At 30.7% G+C, this 24,729-nt stretch overlaps 1 protein-coding gene across 1 annotated transcript in view; it reads left to right on the top strand.

The window, feature by feature from the left end:
• Positions 1-1,859: 1,859 nt before the first annotated feature.
• LOC143253810 (sphingomyelin phosphodiesterase 4-like) overlaps positions 1,860-24,729 on the top strand; it is a 29,028-nt gene continuing 6,158 nt past the window's right edge. Inside the window, exons 1-12 of the mRNA XM_076508215.1 lie at positions 1,860-1,932; positions 4,997-5,080; positions 7,882-8,106; positions 9,296-9,398; positions 10,050-10,111; positions 11,910-12,082; positions 12,500-12,800; positions 16,938-17,083; positions 20,054-20,144; positions 21,356-21,471; positions 22,108-22,231; positions 24,229-24,268. Coding sequence (XP_076364330.1) covers positions 1,888-1,932; positions 4,997-5,080; positions 7,882-8,106; positions 9,296-9,398; positions 10,050-10,111; positions 11,910-12,082; positions 12,500-12,800; positions 16,938-17,083; positions 20,054-20,144; positions 21,356-21,471; positions 22,108-22,231; positions 24,229-24,268 — 1,510 coding nt within the window. The 5' untranslated portion in view covers positions 1,860-1,887. The remainder of the gene's footprint in view (positions 1,933-4,996; positions 5,081-7,881; positions 8,107-9,295; positions 9,399-10,049; positions 10,112-11,909; positions 12,083-12,499; positions 12,801-16,937; positions 17,084-20,053; positions 20,145-21,355; positions 21,472-22,107; positions 22,232-24,228; positions 24,269-24,729) is intronic.

Genomic DNA, 24,729 nt, shown 5'->3' with positions numbered 1-24,729 from the left:
TAGAGATACTAAGGAACATGACTTAAATCATATAGAGATAAAATGAAATATATCTATAATGTTAATACTGATGAGATTGGATTTCATCAAGGTAATGTGATACAGCTGTTCAGTCCAACCACACGAAACAACAAACTTCAAAGTTAAGCATATACTAAGAAAAACCACATATTGTGCTAAAAAGAATCAATGATGTGGTTTACATTATTCAGAAGAACAGATGGTACAAGCCAAAGGCCATCAGCCATGATTATTATTAGAAGTCAACCTGTTAAAGAACTCAGGGTCCCCGTCGAGACCATTTCCATAAAATCATCAAAGACAGAGCCGTCATTGGATTCGCCAGACCACCTACTCTGGGAGAACTCAACTAGTAACAGGACAGCATATGATGATAAGGGACAAGATATTATCCCGTTTGTATACCAGAATCCTCAGAGAAAAAAATGAAAATGACATGGTAAACGGACAGTTTAGTTAAAAAGAATTCACAGTACGGATGGGTTGATTGACTCGTTTAGTTGTCAGAAAAGGTTTTCAGTGTTAGTAGTGAGAGTTAATACGTTTACTTTGCTGTTTATAATTCAGTTTCTCAGCGACATATTTGTTTGTTTATTGATCAAAGCTAAGTAAATTAGGCATACGTGAAATTAGTATCGAAATTTCTATTAAAACGTTGTATTTAAACTTGGCTTATAAGAGAATGTTGCTGTATCAAAACTTTATTGAAGAAATAAATTAATTTATTATCATTACGTGGATGGACTTGGAGTTAATTATTTCTACCAAGTGACCCAAAAACACTCCTAGAGATAGAAAACACTAGAACAATATAAATTATACTTTTTTTGCTGCTATTAATTTTGTCATCTGAAGTTTAATGCTTCCTTTAATAAAAATTAATTATGATTGAAATAAAAGTATTGACTGACAATAAAAGCTATAATTATTTAAAAAATGACTCAACAATATGAAACAAAAGACGGTTCGGTTTTTTTAAGATCAAACACGGAACTGCCAAAACATAGCCTTTTTTGTACTAAACTTCTTAAATATGAATTAAAAAAAATATATATACATGTATAGCTCAAATGTTAAATTTTTACTCTTTCTAATACCTATATAAATACTTTTAAGCAGGCCTGGCATGGCCAAGCGCGTAAGGCGTGCGACTCGTAATCCGAGGATCGCGGGTTCGCGCCCGTGTCGCGCTAAACATGCTCGCCCTCCCAGCCGTGGGGGCGTATAATGTGACGGTCAATCCCACTATTAGTTGGTAAAAGAGTAGCCCAAGAGTTGGCGGTGGGTGGTGATGACTAGCTGCCTTCCCTCTAGTCTTACACTGCTAAATTAGGGACGGCTAGCACAGATATCCCTCGAGTAGCTTTGTGCAAAATCCAAAACAAACAAACAAACAAACTTTTAACTAAATTATAGTTAGCGCCACTTTCTTCGAAATTTATTGTTATTGACATATGAAGACATTGCATGTTTTAAAAATGTTTAGTGAGACCATATTTTGTTAATTTTATCCAAGCAAATGACAGTCCTCTTTCTTTGATATTTTACTGAAACAGATTAAAATATAATAGACTAAACTAAATGAATAAAGTTGTACTACCTTGGACGTGTTATAAATAACATCAACTTTTTAATTCCTTTAGATCTATACTGCAGATAGCCTTTGAGTAGCTTTGCCAAAAACTTGACAAAATAACAAAACCTTTAAATGTAATTTTCTGTGAGACGGTGCTTCCAGAAGATTAACAAGCTGCGAATGTTTGTATAAGATATACAAATTTTATATTTCATGTACACAACAATATTGCACAATAATATATACATATTAAAAATTTCAACACTAGGGAGCAGCGAAACTTTCAAAAAATGGCGTCGTCCGTGAGTGTGGGTACTGTGCAAACCATGTCATTGGTGAGTTATACATTTACTTTGTGTTACTTCTTAGCAATAAGCACTTTTAATTCATAATACTAAACAACGAACGAGTATTTCAAAATAGTAAGTACAATTTTGGTTTATGTGGGATAGCTTCTAGCTGTAGTGTGATGTTTACTTCCGAACCTTTACAAATTACGCTTTTCTGACCAATTTTTAATTTAACTTTTACAAGATACAGTTAACTTATGAATTTGAGTGAGTTCACAAGCTTCATATAACTTAGTTTTCAAAATGATTAAGCCTACATGAACTGGGTTGAGTTTTTACACATTGTCAATGACATAAGGCTTCAGTAGGCGTGAAAACAAAAGCACAAAAAGCTCGATTAATCCCTTTGTCAAGTTGATGTGCTAACATTTGTTTATCTTCCCAGTTTAATTGTAACATTGCACAAAACTAGTATTGTTAAACTTGTTTTGGCTAAATACACATTTTTATCAACTTTATGAAGATTTTCTACATAAAATTTGCATTTATTTTAAAAAGTTCACATTTAAATGTGTCAAGTTTCTAATTATTTTGTGAAATACAAAATGCCATTTAGGTGGAAGAGCAAAAAAAAACATTAACACAAGAAACTTTCATAGAAGAATAAATAAAAATGTGTTTTGTAAATTGTAAGGTGATTTAAAATACAGCTAACATGTAAAAACTGAAAAGGATAAGGTTTATGAATCACTAGAGTTCCTTTCTTAAAAGTTTTAGTCAGTTAAATCACTCAAATGTTTATTAAGGTAAGTTTGATACTTTAACAGGACCTAATTTTAAATGTTTACAGTCATTGGTACTTTATCAGTGTTTTAATTTCTTGTAAAAACTTAACTTTTGTACACAGTATTATTAGTCAGTATTATAATTTTATAAGTTTAGCAAAGAGACTTTGTAGACTAACTAAAAAAAGTGAAATGCAATTTTAAATTTTCTGTAAGAATGCTTTTTATTATAATGACAAAACAATTGACTTTAGGTATTTATGCAGTAGTTACTATTTTTTCTGAAATTTATATCTATTAAAGTGTCACTGTATTAAGCTAGATATCATCAGTTATGAGCAAAAGCTGGAAAATTACCTCATTAAAGTTTATTAACATAAAATGACCTTCAAAGACAGGTATAACTATTGGCATAAATTCTTCAGAGACAAGTATAACTACTGATATAAAATGACCTTCAAAGACAGGTATAACTACTGGTGAAAATTCTTCAGAGACAAGTGTAACTACTAATATAAAATGACCTTCAAAGACAGGTATAACTATTGGTGTAAATTCTAGAGAGACAGGTATAACTACTGATATAAAAATTCATTTGAAAAGCAGGTAAAGCTACTTTGAAGAGTAGTGTAACAATTTTATTGGTCACATTTAGAAGAAAAATATTTTAATGTCTGTTTATTTAATGGTGTTTTTTTTGTTTTTTTTACATGTCTACACAATTCTTGGTTTAATAGACCAGTTGTTTCAATGAAAAATATTTAGGAAAGGTAACATGGATCTGTCATTTCACTGGTTTATATATTTTGTGATTTTATAAAGGATGAATGTAGTCTAAAGATATTGCTGCTGATTTGCATTCAAGCTAACAATGTGACATATCATATCAACAGAAAAACTATGTATACACAGTTTAACCATTGGTTCGGTTATGACATTTTGGGAAATGCGTATTAAATATCTTAAGTTTTGTTGTATTGGAAAGTTAATACTATAGGTGGATATTGTTAATTGCAGGAAATTGATGGTTGTAATAAAAATTAACCTATCAAAACCTAGATATTTCAAAGCTTAATTTGTATATATTCTAGCTGGATTCAAGGTTATGTTCATATCTTAAATGTGACCTTCTGTTGAACAACCTGCAGTAATGTTTTTTTTTTTTTTGAGTAGTGACATGTAAAAGTCACTATAGATCTGAAATGCTATTTCTATATGTACCTTATTTTAAATGTGAAAAGGACAAATTAAGAGTAACATGGAAAGAAACTATCTGCAGTTTCATTAGTTTTATTATAAATTTTAAGCCTGTTGGTTTCTAATACCTTGTCATCTTTTGGTGTTTGAACTAAAACTTTTATTGAAGTATTATATTGTACATAAAAATGTCATGTGAGAAAACCCCTTTTTATGTCTTATCTGACAAATTCTGCTATTGAATGAAAGGCCTTTTGGGCAGTGACTTGTGGGATACAAGAGAGAGAGATGAAATGTTACTTTTATATGCCTCCTATTTTGATCCAAAATGGACAATGTCAGAGGAATCTGGAAAGAAGACATTTACAATTTATGTGGTTTATATAAAAAAAAAAAGTATGTTGAAACTAGAATAAAGTTTTATGATTTATTTACCCTACATAAAGTGTGCAACTATTTTAATTATGCTGAAATTTCTGTCTGTGTCTTTGTAATTTTAGCCTCTTTTTGATTGGGTTACATGGTTTGTTACTTAAAGTCAGAGTTGATGATGTTAGTGTTTTTGTATAATTTGTACTTGGTGTTATTTTTTAAAATTTAAGTTTGAAAACACAGGTTTGTCGTATACATTTCTAAATTTGTTCTTTCAGTTGTTTTTTTATGGGTTGCACTTAGAAACTATTTTCATGATTGTTTATACCTTTAAAACCTAATATTAAGAAGTCTGTTGTTTCCTTCAAATTCTCTCCTACAAATTTATGTTTATGGGCCATAGGTTCTACAAGTTCAATTTGTCTTATCTTTTGATCTTGTTGTAATACAGGGTGTTTGAAAAGTCACTGTGCAGTTTTGTCTGTTAATAAATATATAAGTGTACAGTTACTTTCCGAATACCCTGTATGATTATACATCTTCATCTTGTTGGATATTTAAAAAAATTTGTAAAATGAGTTGAAAATGTATATCAGAAATGTTAAAAGACCACTTGTTAAGCTTAATTCCATTGATTAACCCTTGCTTTTTATGATGAATTTTCAAAATGTTAAGTAATTTTGTGTAGTTTATTGATTTCATTGTATTTTCAGAAAACTGTGTGTCACTTATTCTTTCACCTGTTTTTCTTTCAGGTACATTTTCAGAATGCTTTGGCAAAACCACTGCTTGAAAGATGTCAAGACATCCAGTCTATTATTCAAGAGTCGAGTATAAAGGTATCTTACAAATGTTTTATTTATGGATAGCATTTGTAAGTTGATTTGAAAGTAATGGTGTTAAGTGAGTGTTTTCAGAGATGTCTTGTTAAATGTTTTTTGATATCATTGTAAAAAATTTTGATCATACATCTTGAGTAGACTAGCATGTTGATAATTAGACTTTCAGTACACACTATGACCTAATTTTGTATTTAATATTCCTGTTCATAGCAGATACTGTATAGAAAATACTTTATTGTTAAATATCTTATTGTTTAAATATCAGTATAATATTCTTGCCAGACCGTTTATGCTTTTTGTTATTTTAATAAAATGTGTATCTTGTAGAGTACATTAAAACTTTAATTCAATTTTATTAACTTCAAAGGATAATAAAGTTGTTCTGATTTATAATTCTATCACAAAACTTTAGGATTTTTCCCTAATCTGGGAATACAAAACATTTTACTAAACCCTTGTGTTTACTGTAGCATTCTACTTTGTATGCCCTCTGTTCCTATCCTCAGGGACCATGTGGATATACATGTTAAAGGTTTCTTGCAATGAATACATTAATGTATGGTGTGTAGGGTCCTTCCTCAATGAATATCATATCTTTATATTGTCTAATTTTCCAGAAACCTCTGGCTCCTTAAAATACAAAATGTTTGGTGGTTAACAGCTATTAGGTAAAAAAAAAGTCTTTGATTACAGAATAGGGTATTACTGATACACGTTGTATGGAAGTTGAAGTTACTTGGAGATGAAATATTAGAATGATTTTTTATTATTCACAATTATGCATTTTTCTAACAACATACAAAATTAGCATATTTAAAGTTGAAAATATAAATTGTATAATCTAAGTATTCAACTTCCTGTTTTTAAATACTTAGTGTAGGGTTGATGAGAAGTGAAACAGAAAATTGGTTTCAGATTGGTGAGAAGTGCAACAGAAAACAGAAAATTGTCAGTTTCCTGTTTTAAGTACTCATAATGAAATGTCAGATTGGTGAGAAGTGCAACAGAAAATTGGTTTCCTGTTTTTAAATACTCATAATGAAATGTCAGATTGGTGAGAAGTGCAACAGAAAATTGGTTTCCTGTTTTTAAATACTCATAATGAAATGTCAGATTGGTGAGAAGTGCAACAGAAAATTGGTTACTTCTTAAAAACTTGTTAATTTAATTTCTTAACTTTACTGTGATGTCTAAACTACTTTTCTGGTGGTTTTGCATACAAACAATTAAGACTTTTTAATGGGTGAAAGCTCATCTGTATTATAAAATCTGTCTAAATTAACTTTTCCCAAGCAAGATTACAAAGTGTTGTTTAAATTTCATCTGAAATAAACAAACCAGTTTTGTGTTTTATTGCCAACACTGCTATAATCTTTATTGGTCTAAACCTCCAACTGTTTTTGTTTATATGAGAATAAAAAGTTGAAGTTATAAACTATATAAGAAAATCAATTGCACATTGACCCTTGTGGTAGGTATCACGTAATGCATATATAATTGCTTCTTGGTTGATGTGGTGATGTGTTTAGCTCAGGTTTTAAAAAATAATTAGTCACAAATGTAGAGTATTAAATTTTAAAACATTTAACTAGCTTTACATGAGTATCATCTGGTAACATTTAACTAGCTTTACATGAGTATCATCTGGTAACATTTAACTAGCTTTATGTGAGCATCATCTGGTAACATTTAACTAGCTTTACATGAGCATCATCTGGTAACATTTAACTAGCTTTATGTGAGCATCATCTGGTAACATTTAACTAGCTTCACGTGAGCATCATCTGGAAACATTTAACTAGCTTTACATGAGTATCATCTGGAAACATTTAACTAGCTTTACATGAGTATCATATGGAAACATTTAACTAGCTTTACATGAGTATCATCTGGAAACATTTAACTAGCTTTACATGAATATCATCTGGTAACATTTAACTAGCTTTACATGAGTATCATCTGGAAACATTTAACTAGCTTTACATGAGTACCATCTGGTAACATTTAACTAGCTTTACATGAGTATCATCTGGTAACATTTAACTAGCTTTACATGAGTATCATCTGGTAACATTTAACTAGCTTTACATGAGTATCATCTGGTAACATTTAACTAGCTTTACATGAGTATCATCTGGTAACATTTAACTAGCTTTACATGAGTATCATCTGGTAACATTTAACTAGCTTTACGTGAGTATCATCTGGTAACATTTAACTAGCTTTACGTGAGTATCATCTGGTAACATTTGACTAGCTTTACGTGAGTATCATCTGGTAACATTTGACTAGCTTTAACTAGCTTTACGTGAGTATCATCTGGTAACATTTGACTAGCTTTACGTGAGTATCATCTGGTAACATTTAACTAGCTTTACGTGAGTATCATCTGGTAACATTTAACTAGCTTCACGTGAGTATCATCTGGTAACATTTAACTAGCTTTACATGAGTATCATCTGGTAATGTGATAAGTTGTGAATTACTTCTAAATTTCTTTTTTCTACAAAGTCAACATAAAATCTGATTATGAAAGTTGTTAAAAATGGTTCAGAAAACGTACAACCCTCGAGCTTTTGGCCAATAAAAATGTTTCATTCAAAATGGTCATTGAAAACTTTCATCCATTCCTTTTACTTACCTCTCTCACATGTGTTACACTGTCATATGTTCAACTATTACAACCCTGTAATCTTATTCCAAGGATCATGATATAACATAGGTAATAATTTACAGTTCTTTTATGCACCAAAAAGTGGCAGTGGCTAATATTATAACTGTTTCTAACATTCTTCCAGGAACTACAGTCTTTGTTTCCAAGTTTGGTGGAGAATATTTTTGGATTTGGAACACAAATGGGTTGGGAACTGCGGACCATTACTCGCAGTCTTCAGCCTCGCTGTTTTGATACTTTTCGTTACTTTCTCTCCCCGGATGGCCATCATGGGACACTTTTTAATCTTGTTTATAAACTCTTGGGGGATGGCTTTCTCAAGTATGAATTTCCTGTATGCTGTCTTCCTGTGAGTGCATCTTTATTGCTTTCTTAAGAGTTAAGATTGTGTAGCTTATATGTTTATCATTTAATCTTAGACTCTTTAAGACCTGTTACAAAACCGTTAAAGACAGAGGTGGATTGCCATTAGTTTTAATCCTTCAGTATAGTTTAATGAGAAGGAGATGTAACTTTAATTTTCAAATACAACATAACCATCATGATGTTATATATTGACTTCTAACTTTTATGTACATTTTGTTTTAGACATTATTGAACATTTAAATATCTGGTTCTCAAGTATGCCATAAATACCAGGGTACAGAAATTTGGTCTTTAATCTTTGTGTACAATATAATCAACTTGATATATCATATTGTCACCAACCTTGATTTATATTTGTGTAATGCAAATACTCTAAATTAAAGTTTTTATTCTATTTATGCTAAATCAGCTGTTTCTGTTTTACTTTTAAGATTATTTATATTGAGTTAACTGAGTAAAGTTTGTTTGTTTCAGTTATCACACCATAGAAGTTGTACAGAGGCTTGAATATTATATTAAAATAATTTTGAATACATGAGGCAACAAGTCACATGACAACCTTAGCCAATATAAAGTCATAGTGGTAGAATAGTAGCTACCAGAATTCCATTGGCAATTTGTGAATATTGTGATGCCATGTTTTGGAAAAGTATGTAACAGCCTTTTTTGATGCAAGATATCAATACAATGACATTATAAAGGTGTACTCACATCATGGATTTAGGTTTTCCAAGATAAGGATATCACTTTTACTTAAGTGCATGGGGAAACAAAGAATTATGGATCAGCTTGGGAACAGCAGAGCTATTCAGAAAGAGACTGGCAACAAGTCATACCTTAGCTGTTGTAAGTAAATTGTGGTACCTGATAACAGGTGATGGAAAACCTTTTGCATTGTACACTCGATAGCTTATGGAAACTAGGCAGGGAGTAAAGATGTGCTTTTGACATGACAGACTTACAATTAAGCCTTTTTGCAGTGGAAATTACAGTGCAAGGCCATTGTCTCAATGCTCAAGATTTAAGGTAGAAAATGACCAGATGTGCTGACATGGAGACAATATGGTGAAACACTAATTTTAATATAACATCTTCAGTCTTTTTAAAAACTCAACCTTAAGACTAGTTATTTTGTTTTAGACTAGAAATGGATTGCATCTTACTTGTTTCAGGTACCTAGTTGCCACATGCTGGAAGAAGGAGCTGTACCTTTACTGTATACCAACAAACTCCACTATCAGAGTCCAGGAAGTCGACCAACCAACCTTCTTTTGAGTATCCTTTGTTTTAAAACCTAATCTTATGTATTCAGGATAAGAACTACAACCTGCTACTTGCTTAAATGAAGTTATACCTCTGACAGGTCACAATCTTCTAAGTTGTGAAGCAGTGTTATGTAACACTTTTGACCAGTTCTTCACATATAAAATAGTAAATTATGCATTTTACTGTATTTTTAATTAATGTAACCAGTTTAATAATAATAATAATAATATTTATTATTTATAAAATTTTATATTTATAAAATAAAACTGGTATTATCTATGTTTTATTTTTCTAAAATGTGTATTTATAGGTTGTTTTAAACATTGATTCTAAAAAATTAAAAGTGTGACTTATCAGCCATATGATAAAAATAGTTATGCAATAACTCTTTGAAGAAATATTGAAACCAGAAACAAATGAAATGCAGAAGTTCAGAATAGTTCTTTATTCTTGGTTTGTAGGTTAAACACAGTTATGTGTCCGTGTTTTCAGATTCAAAGGACATGAATATCATGGTAGTATCAAACTTGATATGAACTAGGTAACAAGTGATTTGTGTAAAAAATAATAATAACATTTAAAAACATAACTAGTTATTAAGTACTTGTAAGAAATTAGAACACAAAAATAAGGTTTGTTATTCATTTCACTGGCAACAAGATCCATTTGAATTTTATTTTTTTCACTTTGCCTACTTCATTGTGAATCCCTCACATCAGAAGGTGAGTTGTTCAACAAATTTTGAATGAGATTACTTCTTTGTGTAATTCTGTCCCTAATTTATTTTTTCAAAATCATTGACCATTCAGGCCATTAAAATATCTTTTCATTTTGACTAGTACTTCAGTAAAATTGTTCCATTTGGAAAGAAGAACATGCTGCTGGTGGCTTGCAATAAATAATAAGAGGCTTCATTTTTATGTCTTCATGTTCGTGGAAACTTGTAGAGTGAAAATGAAAGTACTTACTTCTCGTTTTTATAATCTCAGTTATGTCATTGTAGATAAAGTCACTTGAGGAAATAGGCTTAATGGATGAATTCCAGCTTGTTGAAATTTATGTATTTATTTATCACCCTGTTTCTTCTAATGCTTCATTTAATAATTGTAACCTACTGTGTATATAATCATATATTTAGACCCTAATTTTAAACTACGAAATTTAATGTGTAATTTTCTTTAAATTCTTTTGGAAAATTAGCTCACATACTTGTATGTTTGTGTTCTGTATTAAGTAATTTAATGATAAGGTGATTTTATCTCCAAACAGTACACTTTGTTTCATTAATACTCAAAATTTGTCACCTAGAAGGAGGCAGAAGTTATGTGTGTATTTTTGTTTTCCAGACTCTAGCTTCTTGAACCACAAAATATGGATACAAATTTATAAACCATTACTTTGGGTTGTGTATATGGACTTATCAGTTTCTAAAATTTAAAGAAATTAAAGAACTGTTGATGTAGTTAGATGACAGTTTGTGTTGTAGAAACACTACCTACATCTCCAAGTTAAGGGTAAAAAGGCTCATAAGCTATTGAATTTCTGTTATTTTTAATATTAACAATATGGATATTTTTATCCTGTGTATACATACCTATGCAAATATTTTCAGGTGATTGATTATACCTTTCCACAAACTTGCAAGACCCCATTTATAAAATATAGTGAATGCAATAACTTCTTAGTTTAAATGCTATTATGTAAATCTCTGTAAAATATGTAATAGAATATGGTTATGGTCTTCATTTAAATAATAGACAAGTGCTATAATGGGTAATTTAATTATTTGTTTATCAAGAAACCTTTTAGTAATTTTGGGAAAGAGTGTCTATACAAAGGTCAAGTCTGTGTCAGGGTTTGATGTGTAAATACCAGAGTACACAGTTTTTAGTCTTTGAAACAACTATTAAAAAAACCAGTCATTTCAGAAGATTTATTCATTTCAGTGAACTATTAATGAAACACTTTAAAAAAAACCAATGCTACATTTTTTGTGACTTTTTTTTAGAGCAACGATAGTTTGTTTTGTTCATAAATAATGAACTGGTAATGTTTTAATTACCACTGCCCTGATTCTAAGGAGGCTACTCTGTTGTATTACTAAGTTTGTTTTGTAAGATCTTATGAGTTTCTTTTCTGATATTCTATTTTTACTTCTGAAGTTTTGTGCTCTAATCTGGCACAGTATATTGAATTTTAGTGCTTAATTCCAAAACTAAAAGACCTTTGAAATCATCAGGCCAAGAAGCTATGCTTGCTACAATATATTTTTCCAACACATAAGGGGTGGTTAATAAATTTTTATATAATATTCAATTTAAAATAAAATTCAAGTTTATTTCAAGTAAAAAAAAAAAAAACAAGGCTTGGAATGGGATCCATTAATGATGCAGTCAGAGTACTTAATAGTTGATTTTCACTTGGAAGAAAAATATTTTTAGTTTTTGGTGACAGTTTACACAGTGAGTCAAGAATTGATGTGCAAAAGAAGTGTTTATGAGTGATTGTTGTTTTATCCAGAACTTCAACACTTATGGAAACCCAACTGAAGCTTTATACTCCTGTCTTCTAGAAGACTACTTACGCTACTTTTTGCCATTAGATGGAAACACGGTCCCCCCACTTCCAATATCATCAACATCTCTCTCATTTTCTTCTAGACATCCATTGTATTCTTCATCTTTCTATAACAGGTAAAACACCAATTTGTTTTATCTAAAAACATCACCAAAAAATTCCAAACATTGTATTATACTCTAAGAAGTAGAGAGATAAATTTTCTTAGTATGCAGTATATGTCAGCAAAGTTTATTTTCTTTCATTATAATTAATAGGGAATCTACTTTAGTGCTCAAAAGGCATTGATGATAAAGCATAGTTAGACATGCTTACAAAGTGAATATTTTCAAGTGTATAATATGATGGTTGAAAGTTTCAAATGCCTAAGTATTTGTTTCAATTTTTTATTCCTGTGGTATTTAAAAATTACAGCAGGTTTATGATATCTTTTATAGAATGTTATTTATTTATTTATTTTTCTGTAGTATATTGTTAAACAAAATGTATTTAGTTTCAATTTGATCCTTTAAAACTAATTTTGCCTCCTAAAGCCCTGTTTCTCTGGGTGGGTTTGGTTCCTCCCATTGGCACTCTCCACACCAGTCTCCTCTTCACATGCCACAAATTCCAGGGTCTCCATTGCATAGGCATTCACACACATCTCTACTAAAACCTGGGAAGAATGCACTATTGTCTCCAGTAGCCAGAAGCTCCAACCTAAGCATCGGAAGTCAGGATAGTATTCGTCCAGATGTGTGGCGTTCTGAAGTCTTAGCTGTCATTATCACTGATTTTTGGTTAAATCAAGCAACTATGAATGTTCACAGAGTGGAAATAGGTTCATCACCTTCAGTGAGTAAATCTCTTTTTAGTTAAAATCTTTTTCATGTCATATTTTAATTATGGGTGGTGGTGTAAAGGTTGGAGTTAAGGATTTATTTAAGTTGTTTGTTTAAACCACATAATGTGTATGTCTCAATTTTAGTGTACGTAACTTGTGAAAAAATTTTAAAGTTTATTTATCTCAGGTACTTTTTTAACTCTTTACCTATGACTCAGTCCAATTGCATGTCATTAGATTTTACACTGGTACATTGAAACTCTGATCAAACAATTTTATTATCAATGTATATCAACAAACCTACGATGTAGGTTATAATTCAAGTTCTTTTATAATTTAACTTTAACTACTTACTTTCACAAAGATGTTTAGGAAAATCTCAGACTTCGTTTTCCCGTGTCTCAAGCTCTAATTTGTCCATTTCAGAATTTTTTAACTTCCTAAAATAGGTTGCTGTAATTTCAACCAATTAGAAACACAAAATACATAAACAAGAATGGATAATTTTAATATATTACCTTCATGATTTGTTGAGATATCAATAAGTTTGTTAAAACCTTCAGAAAACCTTTACCTTTTTCCCTCTGACTTGAGAATATTGGTTTGAATCCCTGTCACACCAAATATGCTTGCTGTTTCAGCCATGGGAGCATTATAATGTTATATTTAATCTCACTATTCATTGCTAAAAGTGTAACTCGAGAGTTGGAGGTGAGTGGTGATAACTAGCTGCCTTTCCTCTAATAATTTTATACAGTTAAATTAGGAATGGCTAGTGCAGATAGCCCTTGTGTAGCTTTGCACAAAATTAAAAAATGAACCAAGCTAAAACATATGAAATTTTACCAGCTTGTATGGTATAAAGCATTACACTTAGTTTGTATGCTATATATTAGCTGCTGGAAAGAGTTAAGAGGTCAGAAGTTGAAACTACTGAGATAAAGTAACTTGTGACTTTTCGATCAATGCTGTAGTTTGTGCAGAGATTTTATTTCATATGTTTCTGATTTTATTTCTCTGTACACTGGTGATTTCTCTACAGAGTTGGGGAAGATAAGAGATAAAATCTGAAATTTTATTGGACAAAAACTTGATATTCACATAGGAAGTTTTAGAGGTTTTGTAAATGAAATATGGAAACTGAAAGATGAAGTAATTTTATTCTTAGTTTGCAAATCACTTTTCACTTACAATGACTCAGTGAAAGTTTTGAACACTTACAGATGGATCTTTAGTTGCAAAAATTATTAAAAACTTTATTTTTGTGTACAACAGACTCAGTAAAATTTATTAAAAGCTTGCTAGGTTTTGTAAAGACACATTTAACAAATGCAAGAGTTATGTATAGTTTCCCAGTTACAAGGTTGAGCAAATCTACCAACTTTGTTCTTTTAGCAGTAATCATGTTTTGGAAACAGAAGTTCTCACTTGCTTATCTTTTCACTTTAGGAATATTGTCATCAAGGTTTTGATTACCTTCTTCTACAACAGAGGGCTACCAGATTTTTCTTGTAAGTTAATGTGGGAGTGTTTCAAACATCCTAACAAAGCAGGCATGTGAACTAAAACCTAGGCGTTAAAGCTTTATTTCCTGATTTACGCTTGGTTCTAACTATGTTTTTGTTAAGTTTGCATTGCAAAAAATACTAAAATTTCCTACTGGTGAGAAGATGTAGGGTTATGCTTTATGCAGTAGATTTGATGTGTAGTAATGTGATTGTCTCTTATTACATGTGCCCTTGCTCTTTAGGTCACTTATATTTTTTATCAATCAGGTTTTTATTACAAAACATTCAATATTACGTGTTTGTGATGTCTTTACATGTGTGCACAAAATCATAAGGTGAAGAAGATTATTAAAACATTGTTATTATTAACGAATCTTGTCATACACCAATAAAAATAGCTTCAAATGAACGGGATTACTGTGATAACATTTTGTCAGGTCAGATCACGCTATTTCTATGTTCGTATCTTTAAAGGATAATGCATATATTTTGTTTTCTGTAGAGGTTTAAACGTTTCAAATTTTATAGAGCATGATCCAGATAACTTGTCAAGCTGTTGGTAACTGGTTAGAAGAAACAACACATTTCTGCTTTAGTTAGTGCTGTTTTAGGCAAAGAATTTCAACATGCATGATTGATTTTTGTGTTCTCCTAATGGGGAACATATTCTGAAAGATTTGCTTTGTGGTCAAGCTCAGCTAACATATGTATACTTTTATGACTGTTCTGATTTTGTTTATGAGTTTTGTCTGAAACTAACTACTTATTTCATGAAGTGTCAAATCATAAATTGTTGACAAATTTGATGTATTGTCAATAAAGAGGTAGTTTAAGAAACAGTTGTTTTAGAAGTGTATGTAAACAGTTTTTGTTATATTTTACTATCAGTACAGTAGTTTATTGTTTACTGGACACTTGTTGACATTGTGACATTCTAAGTACATGTCTTACTGTGGTAATGTTTTTGTGGCGTGTATTTCAGCTATTTCTCAATTTTATTTTATTTTTAATCTCCAGATTTACCCTCGTTGGTATGAAGTGCCAATTATTTATGCACTTGTTCTTTAGGTTTTATACATTTAATACACTCTTTAATGAAAATCTTTTTCTAATATTAGATTACTCTTTCAAATTGCCCCAATTCCTGCTTGTATATATAGGATTTATGTGTAATTATTCTTTAATTTTTTATGATAATGCATTAGTAGAACCTTAGTATTATCCTTACTTTGGGTTCAGTTTCTAAATCAGTTACTTTTTTGTTTAATCTTTCTTTCATTCTCTTTTCTCTTCTGACCAAAGTGACTGGGAGGAAAATTTCCTTATTTACTTTGTTACCACTTTCAGTTTCTGTGTTTTAGTTTAGAGGATGTCAAACTTTCTTGTCTGCAGACCACTTTGGTCTGAACTTTGCACATTTTCGATTAAGACTGCAAAACAACCATCAGAATTAATAGTAAAAAATATCACTGCTTTCAATGTATTTTGTGTTTTGGACCAGTCTGTAGACTACCTAGAGGACCCTTGCAGCTACACGGTGTTATATGTATCTCTCTCAGAGGCTTTTTTTTTCTTTCTTTTCACTACTCATATTTCGTTTTTTAGGATTGACTCTTTTTCTCATCAGGTTTTGCATTCTTTAAATAATTTTTAAATAGGCAAGTCCTTATCGTGGGTCAATAATATAATAATCATCTGTCATCATATTTTTCTACCTTAACTTCTTGGCTGTGAAATCAGTGGAGGAACCTGTCGTTGATTTGTTTTATGAAGTTAAATTTCAATCTAAGGTTTTATTGTAGGCCCAAGTATTGTGGCATCTTGTTCTATTGTTTGTTTGATGTTTACAATAAACTGTAGTGTTTTCTCTCTACTCATCTGTCTTCAAAAGTCATTTAGCCATCCGTGCTTTTTATTGTAGACTTGGGCTTCATATTTGCTCCATTTCTGATTGATTTGCTGCTTAGAGCATGCAAGCTTAGGATGTATTCTTTGACCATTTGTACTATTTCTCAGAGGGCTCCCTCACAATTTGCAAAGCCCCAGTGTAACAGTCAAGTTTCTCCATTATTCCCATTTACTTCTATGGCTGCTCTGCTGTTCCTAGTCCTTCACTTATACCATACCTTAATGACTTTTGAAACATGGTTAGCGAGACAGCATCTGCTAACTTTAGTCCTTATAACTCCAGAATTGTGGGTAGAGTTTGAGAAAAAAAAAAAAAAATCATACCTAACAAGAATTAGTATAAGATAATTTGGTATGCAAAAATGTTTCTGTTCCTATTTGTATCTCAAAATAGTCCAAAAGACCTTCAGCTTATGCTGCTTTTATTAGCTCCATCTTCACATTTCTGTACAGTTTATCTTTATAGGCACAATTCTGTACAGTTTATTTCTCGTGCACAATTCTGTACAGTTATCCTAAGTTGCTGTGACTCCATATTTCTTGTGTTCCTAAATACTCTCCTCTTTCTGATATTTCTCTTATAGCAGAAAACCTTATATCTGTAGAATTTAAATAATTGACTTTGTTAAAACATTTGCAGGACTCTAGAACCAAGAAAAGGTTTTTATGACAATTAAAATGTAATTTTCTCATAATTTTGCTTTACACTTTTTGTTTTCTCAATTTTAACAGGAACATTTTGTGCCAACTCATGACCACGTTCGAGTGGTTCGTATTTTTGTCAAACATCTTCATTACTTTGTAAATAGCTGTTTACTTCACCATCACAGCTTACCATACCAATATGACCCTCCAAGTCCAATGGAAGAACTGAAATAGTAAGTATAATCCTAGAAATTAGTTTTTTTATGTTAAATTGTAATGACCTAAACCAAAACATCTCTACAAAAAGGATCCAGCAAAAACAATTTTTTAAAAAATAAAATAATAAAAAATAAAAACCCAAAATAAAAGTAAAACAACTAGACCACAAATTTTATCACTTACAAGAAACAGCTAGAAGACCAATGCCTGGCCAAGACTAGGTATGGATGTTAATAAATAATACAACATAAAAATCAGTGTTATTAATGAATTAGGAAAAAGAACTGGAAGCATGAATAAACAACCCAGCTTCCAAAAAAGGACACAATGTTTCAAACCAAAACCATGCCTCAAGATCAATAATAATGAATGATATTAGCAGTGACTGGAAGCATGAAAAAACAACAATAATAATGAATGATATTAGCCAGCTTCCAAAAAAGGACACAATGTTCCAAACCAAAACCATGCCTCAAGAACAATAATAATGAATGATATTAGCAGTAACTAGTTCGAGCTATATCTCGTGTACCAACTTGTTTATAAAAGCTAGTTATTTAGTGGTTATACTGTGAGGTTACGGCTCATGTGACTAGCGATTATCATAGATTTACTTAATATTTCACAACATTAATATCTGTATGTCACCGCTAGAGGAAGCTTGCTTTGGTTTCATGTTCACATATTTACTCAGAATCAACATGCTCTAGCTAGAGGGTCAGTTAGTGCTTTAATGTAACTACAAATTCATAGTTGAATTGAACAATAGAAGGAATAACAAATGAACAATAAACAAGACCATAACAGAGTAAAAGTAGAATTTGTTATCTCGCAATATGATTTGAATTATTTGAAAAACTTCACTTTTTATTGATTCAGTTACAAAAACAAGTTAGAACAACTGTTAAAAAATGTCCATCTCTCCCTTCTCAGTTCTCCTGGTGAATTATAATAATTGAACTTTTGATACAAGTCTTTTAAAACTTGTATTACTTTACTTTCTGAAAATGGCCATGACATCAAATAACTCAAAACCAGGACTGGAAAGGCCAACTTCAGGTGACTAATGCTGATTTTTGAACTTATCCCTTAGTCATTCTGGCGAGCTATGACAATTACAATTATGATACAGAAAGTCCTTTACAACTTGTATTATTGTAGTTTTTCTCTTACTGCTGAAGACTAGATATAAAAATTGGATTTAATGCTATTTGTTTTTAAGTTGAAAATTCAACTTTGTTTTGTTTTACCTTAATTTCTTTTTATGAATTTTAATAATTTAACTTTTTACCGAATGTTTGGCTGGATAGCCTAGTTGCTTTATGCCATAAAACAAACCAACCAAACAACTTTTCTCATGTCAACATTATGGTTTTTGTGTTTAGTTTTAACAGGTGAATTGTATTTCATTTTTCATTCAAGTAACAGGCATAAACTTACTTGAAGATAATTTAGAACCATATCTAACCCACTTTCCTGCAAAAACATGTTACATGTTGTAGTTATGGAATATGGTATAGGCAAGAATAAGTAGTGATAGATGTACACATTATGACATCCTATGGTACGGTAGCACTAGTTACGTTCTTTATTATAGGGTCTATGTCCTACTATCCCGATGCTACCATATAATTGATCCTGACTTCAGCCTAATGTATGATAATGCCTACTGTATGTTAAATTCGTTGACAAGGTTCCTCGATGTAAAAATTTTAGTTTTATCAAACTTGTATGGGATATTGGAAAGTGTATCATACCCCATTAATTAACTTCAGACAGTGAATATATGGAAATGACCCTTTCAGAGAGGGTCTTATATAACTCAAGACATTATTAAGAGAAGGGTAGCAAATTGTCCAAAATCTTTTGAAAATCTGGAGGGCTGGGTTGAGAGAGGTGTAATTAGACCAAAGCTAGTTTAAGTGAGTTCCGGGTGAACATGCAGTTATGTGCTTCCAAACAATGGCTTTTCTACAGCAGTAGATAACAGTCATGTACCCATCTTAGTGAATATGATGTTTACATTAGAGATAGCAAGCAGAAGCTTTTTAATGTAAGTTGGTAGGATGCTCAAAACTGGCTTTAAACTTGAACAAGACTCCAATAGAATGATGGTATTTGGAAAATTGAAATTAACTTTTCATATATCATTTTGTTGCAACAAAATCAGTTTACTAAGGTTTAAGATAAATAATACTCCTTTCAGCTCTATGGTAACAACTTCACTCCCAGACTACATCCTGTAACACATATTGTGTGTATACTTGCAAACTATTGTATTATCCCAATCAAGACTAAATTTAACAATGGTGCTAGACTTTTAATTCTGCTGTTACAGATCATACTCGATACTGAGGACAAATGTCATTAGCTTCAAAAATATAAGGGCATCTCAAACCACATTCGATTATATAGGCTGACTGGTAAATTACTTCTCTATTTACTATCATGAGACTATACCTTGGATACATGAACTTAACCTACAACTGATATTACTCAATACATTGGTTCTTATCTTGACATAGTTTACAATTTTCTGTGATAATTGAGAGAACTTCATACCAGTGGTTTTACCTTATTGTAGTTACCTTTTTTACTGCATGTGTGTTTTTGATAAAATTTTCATAATTTCAGTAAATTCTTGATTAAAATTACTTAAAGTTTAGCTACACGAATTGTTTTGTCTTCTTTCACTTTCAGTTATCCAGTAAAACATATAATTAGAATTCTTTAGAAAACATATGTTCAAATACAATTACTGTTTCCTTTAAATCAATAGAAAAACTGACACTTCTTTCATTTATTACTTTACTTCTGGCTTGTAATCAGCCAAAAGGAGTAAAATATTACAAATAACATTTTTTGACTAGATTAAATTGTTACTTACAGCTGTTGATTGGTTGGACTCACTTTAGTATATCTTTAGTGTTATGCTATGAAGAAAAAATGTTTGGTTATTCTCATATATTTATATTTTCTTTAAGTTCAATTCTACCACAGTTGGTGCAGAAGAAGCTATATACATTTCTTCGTCTTTGTTTTGACCGATGGCCTTTTGATGCCTCCTTTCGCATGGTAAGTAACATTTTTTAACATATCTTCTTAGTGGATAAATATTTGTCCACTTTACCTATTAATTCAATTAACATTGCTTTCTTTTCTTCCTTCTCACATTTCATATTTTGTTGCTTTTTTCTGTCCACAGTTTTGCTAGTACAGCGGTAAGTCTACAGATTTACAATGCTAAAATCAGGAGTTTGATTCCACTCAGTGGACTTGGCAGATAGCCCAATGTGGCTTTGCTATAAGAAAACACATATTATTTCTGTCCATTAAACTATTATCTGTATCTTGTTTGAGCCAATCACTTATTTTTCATTAGTTCTTTATATTTGGTCAACTATTTTTATGTTTAGTTTCATCTGGTAATTTTATCTGTTATTTCTGCTTTAAAAGTTGTTTGTGTGACTTCCACTGGACTGGTGGGATTCCATTTTAAAGTTCAAAGTGTGAATAAATTAGATTGAGGCCGTAGCAGTTATGGTTTAAACTGGATTATTTGTGGCTTTTATCTTACTGTAGTGGAACACCTATAGAAATTTGTTACACTACCTTTTGCTAAACTATCTACTTTATATGGTTTTCTGCAGATAGCAGTTTCTCCAAGATCTTATATTGACAAAAGAAATTTCAGATAATATTAATTTTTTAATATTTCTTTGTTTACTTCTTGGTTAGAAAAGTAATTTGAACTACGTATCAAAAACAGTATCCAACTTTTGAATTGCTATTGTTAAAATCTTGTTTTTATGATACAGGTTCAAATTTTTTTTTTTTTTATTGGTGTTTGAAAACATAATTAGTAACTTGTTTATTGAGTCATTTCTGTGTATCTTTTCTTGCTTGTGGATTTTGAATAACTTTGTTATGTCACATCGTCTTACTCAGATGTTTTCAGGCAAACAGACTGTTTCTTTTCTTTTTTTTCAATAACACATTTTAGGCTTAGGCTGAGTAGAGTGTGTGAAAGTTAAGACTGATTTAATTGTGTATAATTCAATTGATTTGTGGGTATAATATTGTACTTTATTTCAGTTTTGGTAATTGCAAATGTAACTTGAATATCAAATAAGTGAAAATTAAATATTTGGAATAATTTTCTCCAGTTAACAGAGAAATCTAAGATTATTCTTTCAAAACTTAAAATTATGTAATTTTAATTAGATTTACTAATTGTTTATTTATTAGTGTAACCTTGGTGGTAATTTTTTTTATTCTTATTCTAGCCACTTGAAACATGGCTCAGCTACATTCAGCCATGGAGGTATACCAATCCTCTTGTAGAACCAACTAACACTGGCATGGAGAAGGAAGATAAAGATAGGTCCGTGGATGTGAAGTGGTAAGTTGAAGAGTAGTGAAGATAAAGTAAAAATTAATAATAGAAGAAATGTGGTTGTGGGACGAACTTATTACTATAAAGGTTGATGAAGTACACATTTAATCTGTAGTTGTAGTAAAGATTCATTGATGAATTGGAAGTGTCTTCTGTAGTTGATGAAATAACATATGTTTACTCTGTATATGGTTGTTATTTAGATGTAATTCATAAAATAGAGATGTAATAAATTAAGACTGGTAAGATCATGTTTTAACTGTAGGTGTGGAAAAGCTGGTTTATAGATATGTTGTCTGTATTCTTAGTAAATGTTGGTGAAGTTTAAATTTTAGTTTTGTGGATTTAAAGGCTAATGAAATACAGGTTTATAATCTGTACATTTATTGATTAATAAAGTACAGGTGCTTGTTTTTTATATTACAGAAAGTTATATAATGAAACTAAAGTTTTCATCAAAGTCAGAATAACTCATAATTTAATAATTGTTTTCTAGCTTGACACATTTTGTAAATAACGTTGATCTGTAAAATATTTCTTCATTTTCAACTTGGACAAGAAACATTTTCAGTCACTGGAATGCAAGAAACTTTAGGGCTTTCCTTGTATGTATCTAATAATAAATGGTTTCTCCTTCTCTAGGAAGAAGTTTATCACAGAAAACTTGTGTTTTTACACAGTCATTTTTCAACAGTTGCTCCCTCGTTTCTTTCGGATTGAGCTGAGCTCTCCTAAAAATGCTTACATGTTGTTTCGTGTAACAAAGGTAGAGCCATATTTTGTTATATTTTGAATTTTAAAATCCATGTGGTAATCTCTATGGCAACTTAAGTTCCTTATTGAAAAATAAAACTGTATTAAATGATGGCCATGAACCTTGAGGAAATGATTGAGTCAGGAAAAAATTATCTTTCAGTTTTATTTCGGAAAATGTGTTCACATGTTAATTTTTCCAGCTATCGATGTAAAGGAGTTAGGTAACATTATATAAAAACAAAGCCAAATATGTAAATCAATATGTCATGTGACAGTCACAGCCAGTTTATAATGTAATGTATCATAACTACATTATAGTGTTGTTTGATGTTTAATAGGAAGTCTAATGCCATCAACCACTGATACTTTTGGGAAGGATATATAACAGCCCTGTCTGACACAAAATATTCATTCACTCAGCTAATAAAAATGTGTTTAGGTCTTGGATCCAGAGTTTCCAAAATGGGGATACCCCTTGTATTTAGTGAGTTTTGAAAACAAAGGAATATAGATCAATTTGAGAGACCCAGGACCACTAAGAAAGAGACCTTCAATCAGTCACACTCTAGTTATAGTAATTGAAGTATGGTATCTTGTAAGAGGTGAGAACTCACAAACACAAATGTCAGTGGCAAAAACCATTAACGGGCAACAGTGTGCACCATAATCAAGAAGGATTTTCATCTGAAAAAGTAACACAAGCCATATAACAGTCATATACCTATCTTAGTGAATATAATGTTTACATTAGAGAGAGCAGGCAGATGCTTTTTAATCTAAGTTGGTAAGATGCTCAAAACTGGCTTTGAACTCAAACAAGACTCCAATAGAGTGATAGTATTTGGCAAATTAAAATTAATTGGCTCTGGGTTTTGTTTTTGTTTTTACAAGTGATGTAAAATGGAACATTGGTTGTGGCATTTCTACTGGGACTGTAGTCCTACAGCCACACAGAAATTGGGAGTTGAAACTTAATAATAGTAAATCACAACCATGATATCCTGATTACTGGACATTTTAAACTTTCTACAACCCTTAATGTCTTGATATACTTAACTACTACTGTCAAGAGTTACGGATGGTTTTTAACTCTTAGTTTTGTTGCTTTATTCTAAACTTGTCTTTTGAGAAATAGGACTATAGTAAAGTATCATGGTTGTAATGATGTGGTAAAGCTTTAAGGTCATTTTAGTATAATGTACTCAACCTCTGTGTGTTAGCATACTATTGGTCATTCACTCTGTATGATAATTGTCTAATTCATGATTGTTGATGATAGATTAGACCAACTGTTCTTTTATAATTGAAATTGTAAGATTTTACTTGTAAGAAAATACTAAAAAGAAAATGTATGTTAAAGTTTTTATAAGCAGACTTAAGTGGTGTTAATTTGCTACAATTTTGATCAGAATGTTGCCACCCTATATTATTGAGTAAAAGGATATATTTGTAGCTAGATTAAATCCTTTTCTATCACATCCAAGTAAAAATTTGTTATAATATCCATGTAAAAAAATATGTACTGGGAATCAGGTAAAATATAATTTACTTAAAATCTCAGTCCTTATAACATGGAATATTTTTAAATTTTAAGTGTACACTACAGTTGACTAAAATCAAAATTAACTAACTAATCTCACTGTGATAACACAAAAAGTGTATTTCTGCTTTTACCCTGGTAAAATACTGTGTAGTAACCATGAGAGACCTTGTATTCAAGAATATTCCATTGTGGTAAAAATTAAAATTATAAAGTTTTTCATTAATCAAATATTAAGGTCTCTTAAAGATATCTATAAGAGTGTTATATAGATATAACATATATAAATATAGATATATTTGAAATTTGTAAGGTTATAAATTATTAGTAGAAAGAAAAACATAATGATAGCTAAGAAATATTGTTCTGGATTAGCTGATTAAAGGTTTTTTTTCTCAGAAGTTAAGGATGATTTATTTTGTATGTCCAATTTCCTGAATTTATTTTTGTACACAATCCACTTTTAGGTTTTCTCTCAGCCAAACCTGAGCACTATGATATCTGAAGGTGAGTCAACCTATACTTGGAGGTGAAGTATTTGCTCATGAGTAAATGAATTATGCATTTTTCAACTCCAATTTATCCTTTGGGAAATTTAACTATAATGCCTAACATTTTTCAAGTATATTATTACAATGATTTCTATTACTGTGTAGGCTTTGGAAATCACTTTCACTTCTGTCTGCTATTAAAAACTTATGAGTTATTTTATTTTTAATGAGTATTTCAATTTTTGAATGGATTTTTAATTTCAAATGTTTAAAATAAATATTATGTTACAGGTGACTCATTAGTGTGGTACTTACTTATGATGTTTCAATATGTTTCTTTCTGTAGAATTTGAAATTAATAGAGCAGGTGAATATTCGTTTTTCTGACTGAAAAAGATGTGCCAAACAATTTCTGTCTTGACAATATCTCTTTCCATTTTCTGTTTCTTATGCTATCAAAAAAATCTTTAGAAAAGT

Source organism: Tachypleus tridentatus, chromosome 6 (assembly GCF_004210375.1).
Source record: "Tachypleus tridentatus isolate NWPU-2018 chromosome 6, ASM421037v1, whole genome shotgun sequence".
NCBI classification, from domain to species: Eukaryota; Metazoa; Arthropoda; class Merostomata; order Xiphosura; family Limulidae; genus Tachypleus; species Tachypleus tridentatus.
The sequence above is the reverse complement of the archived record's forward strand: the minus strand, read 5'-3'. Positions and strand labels throughout refer to the sequence as shown.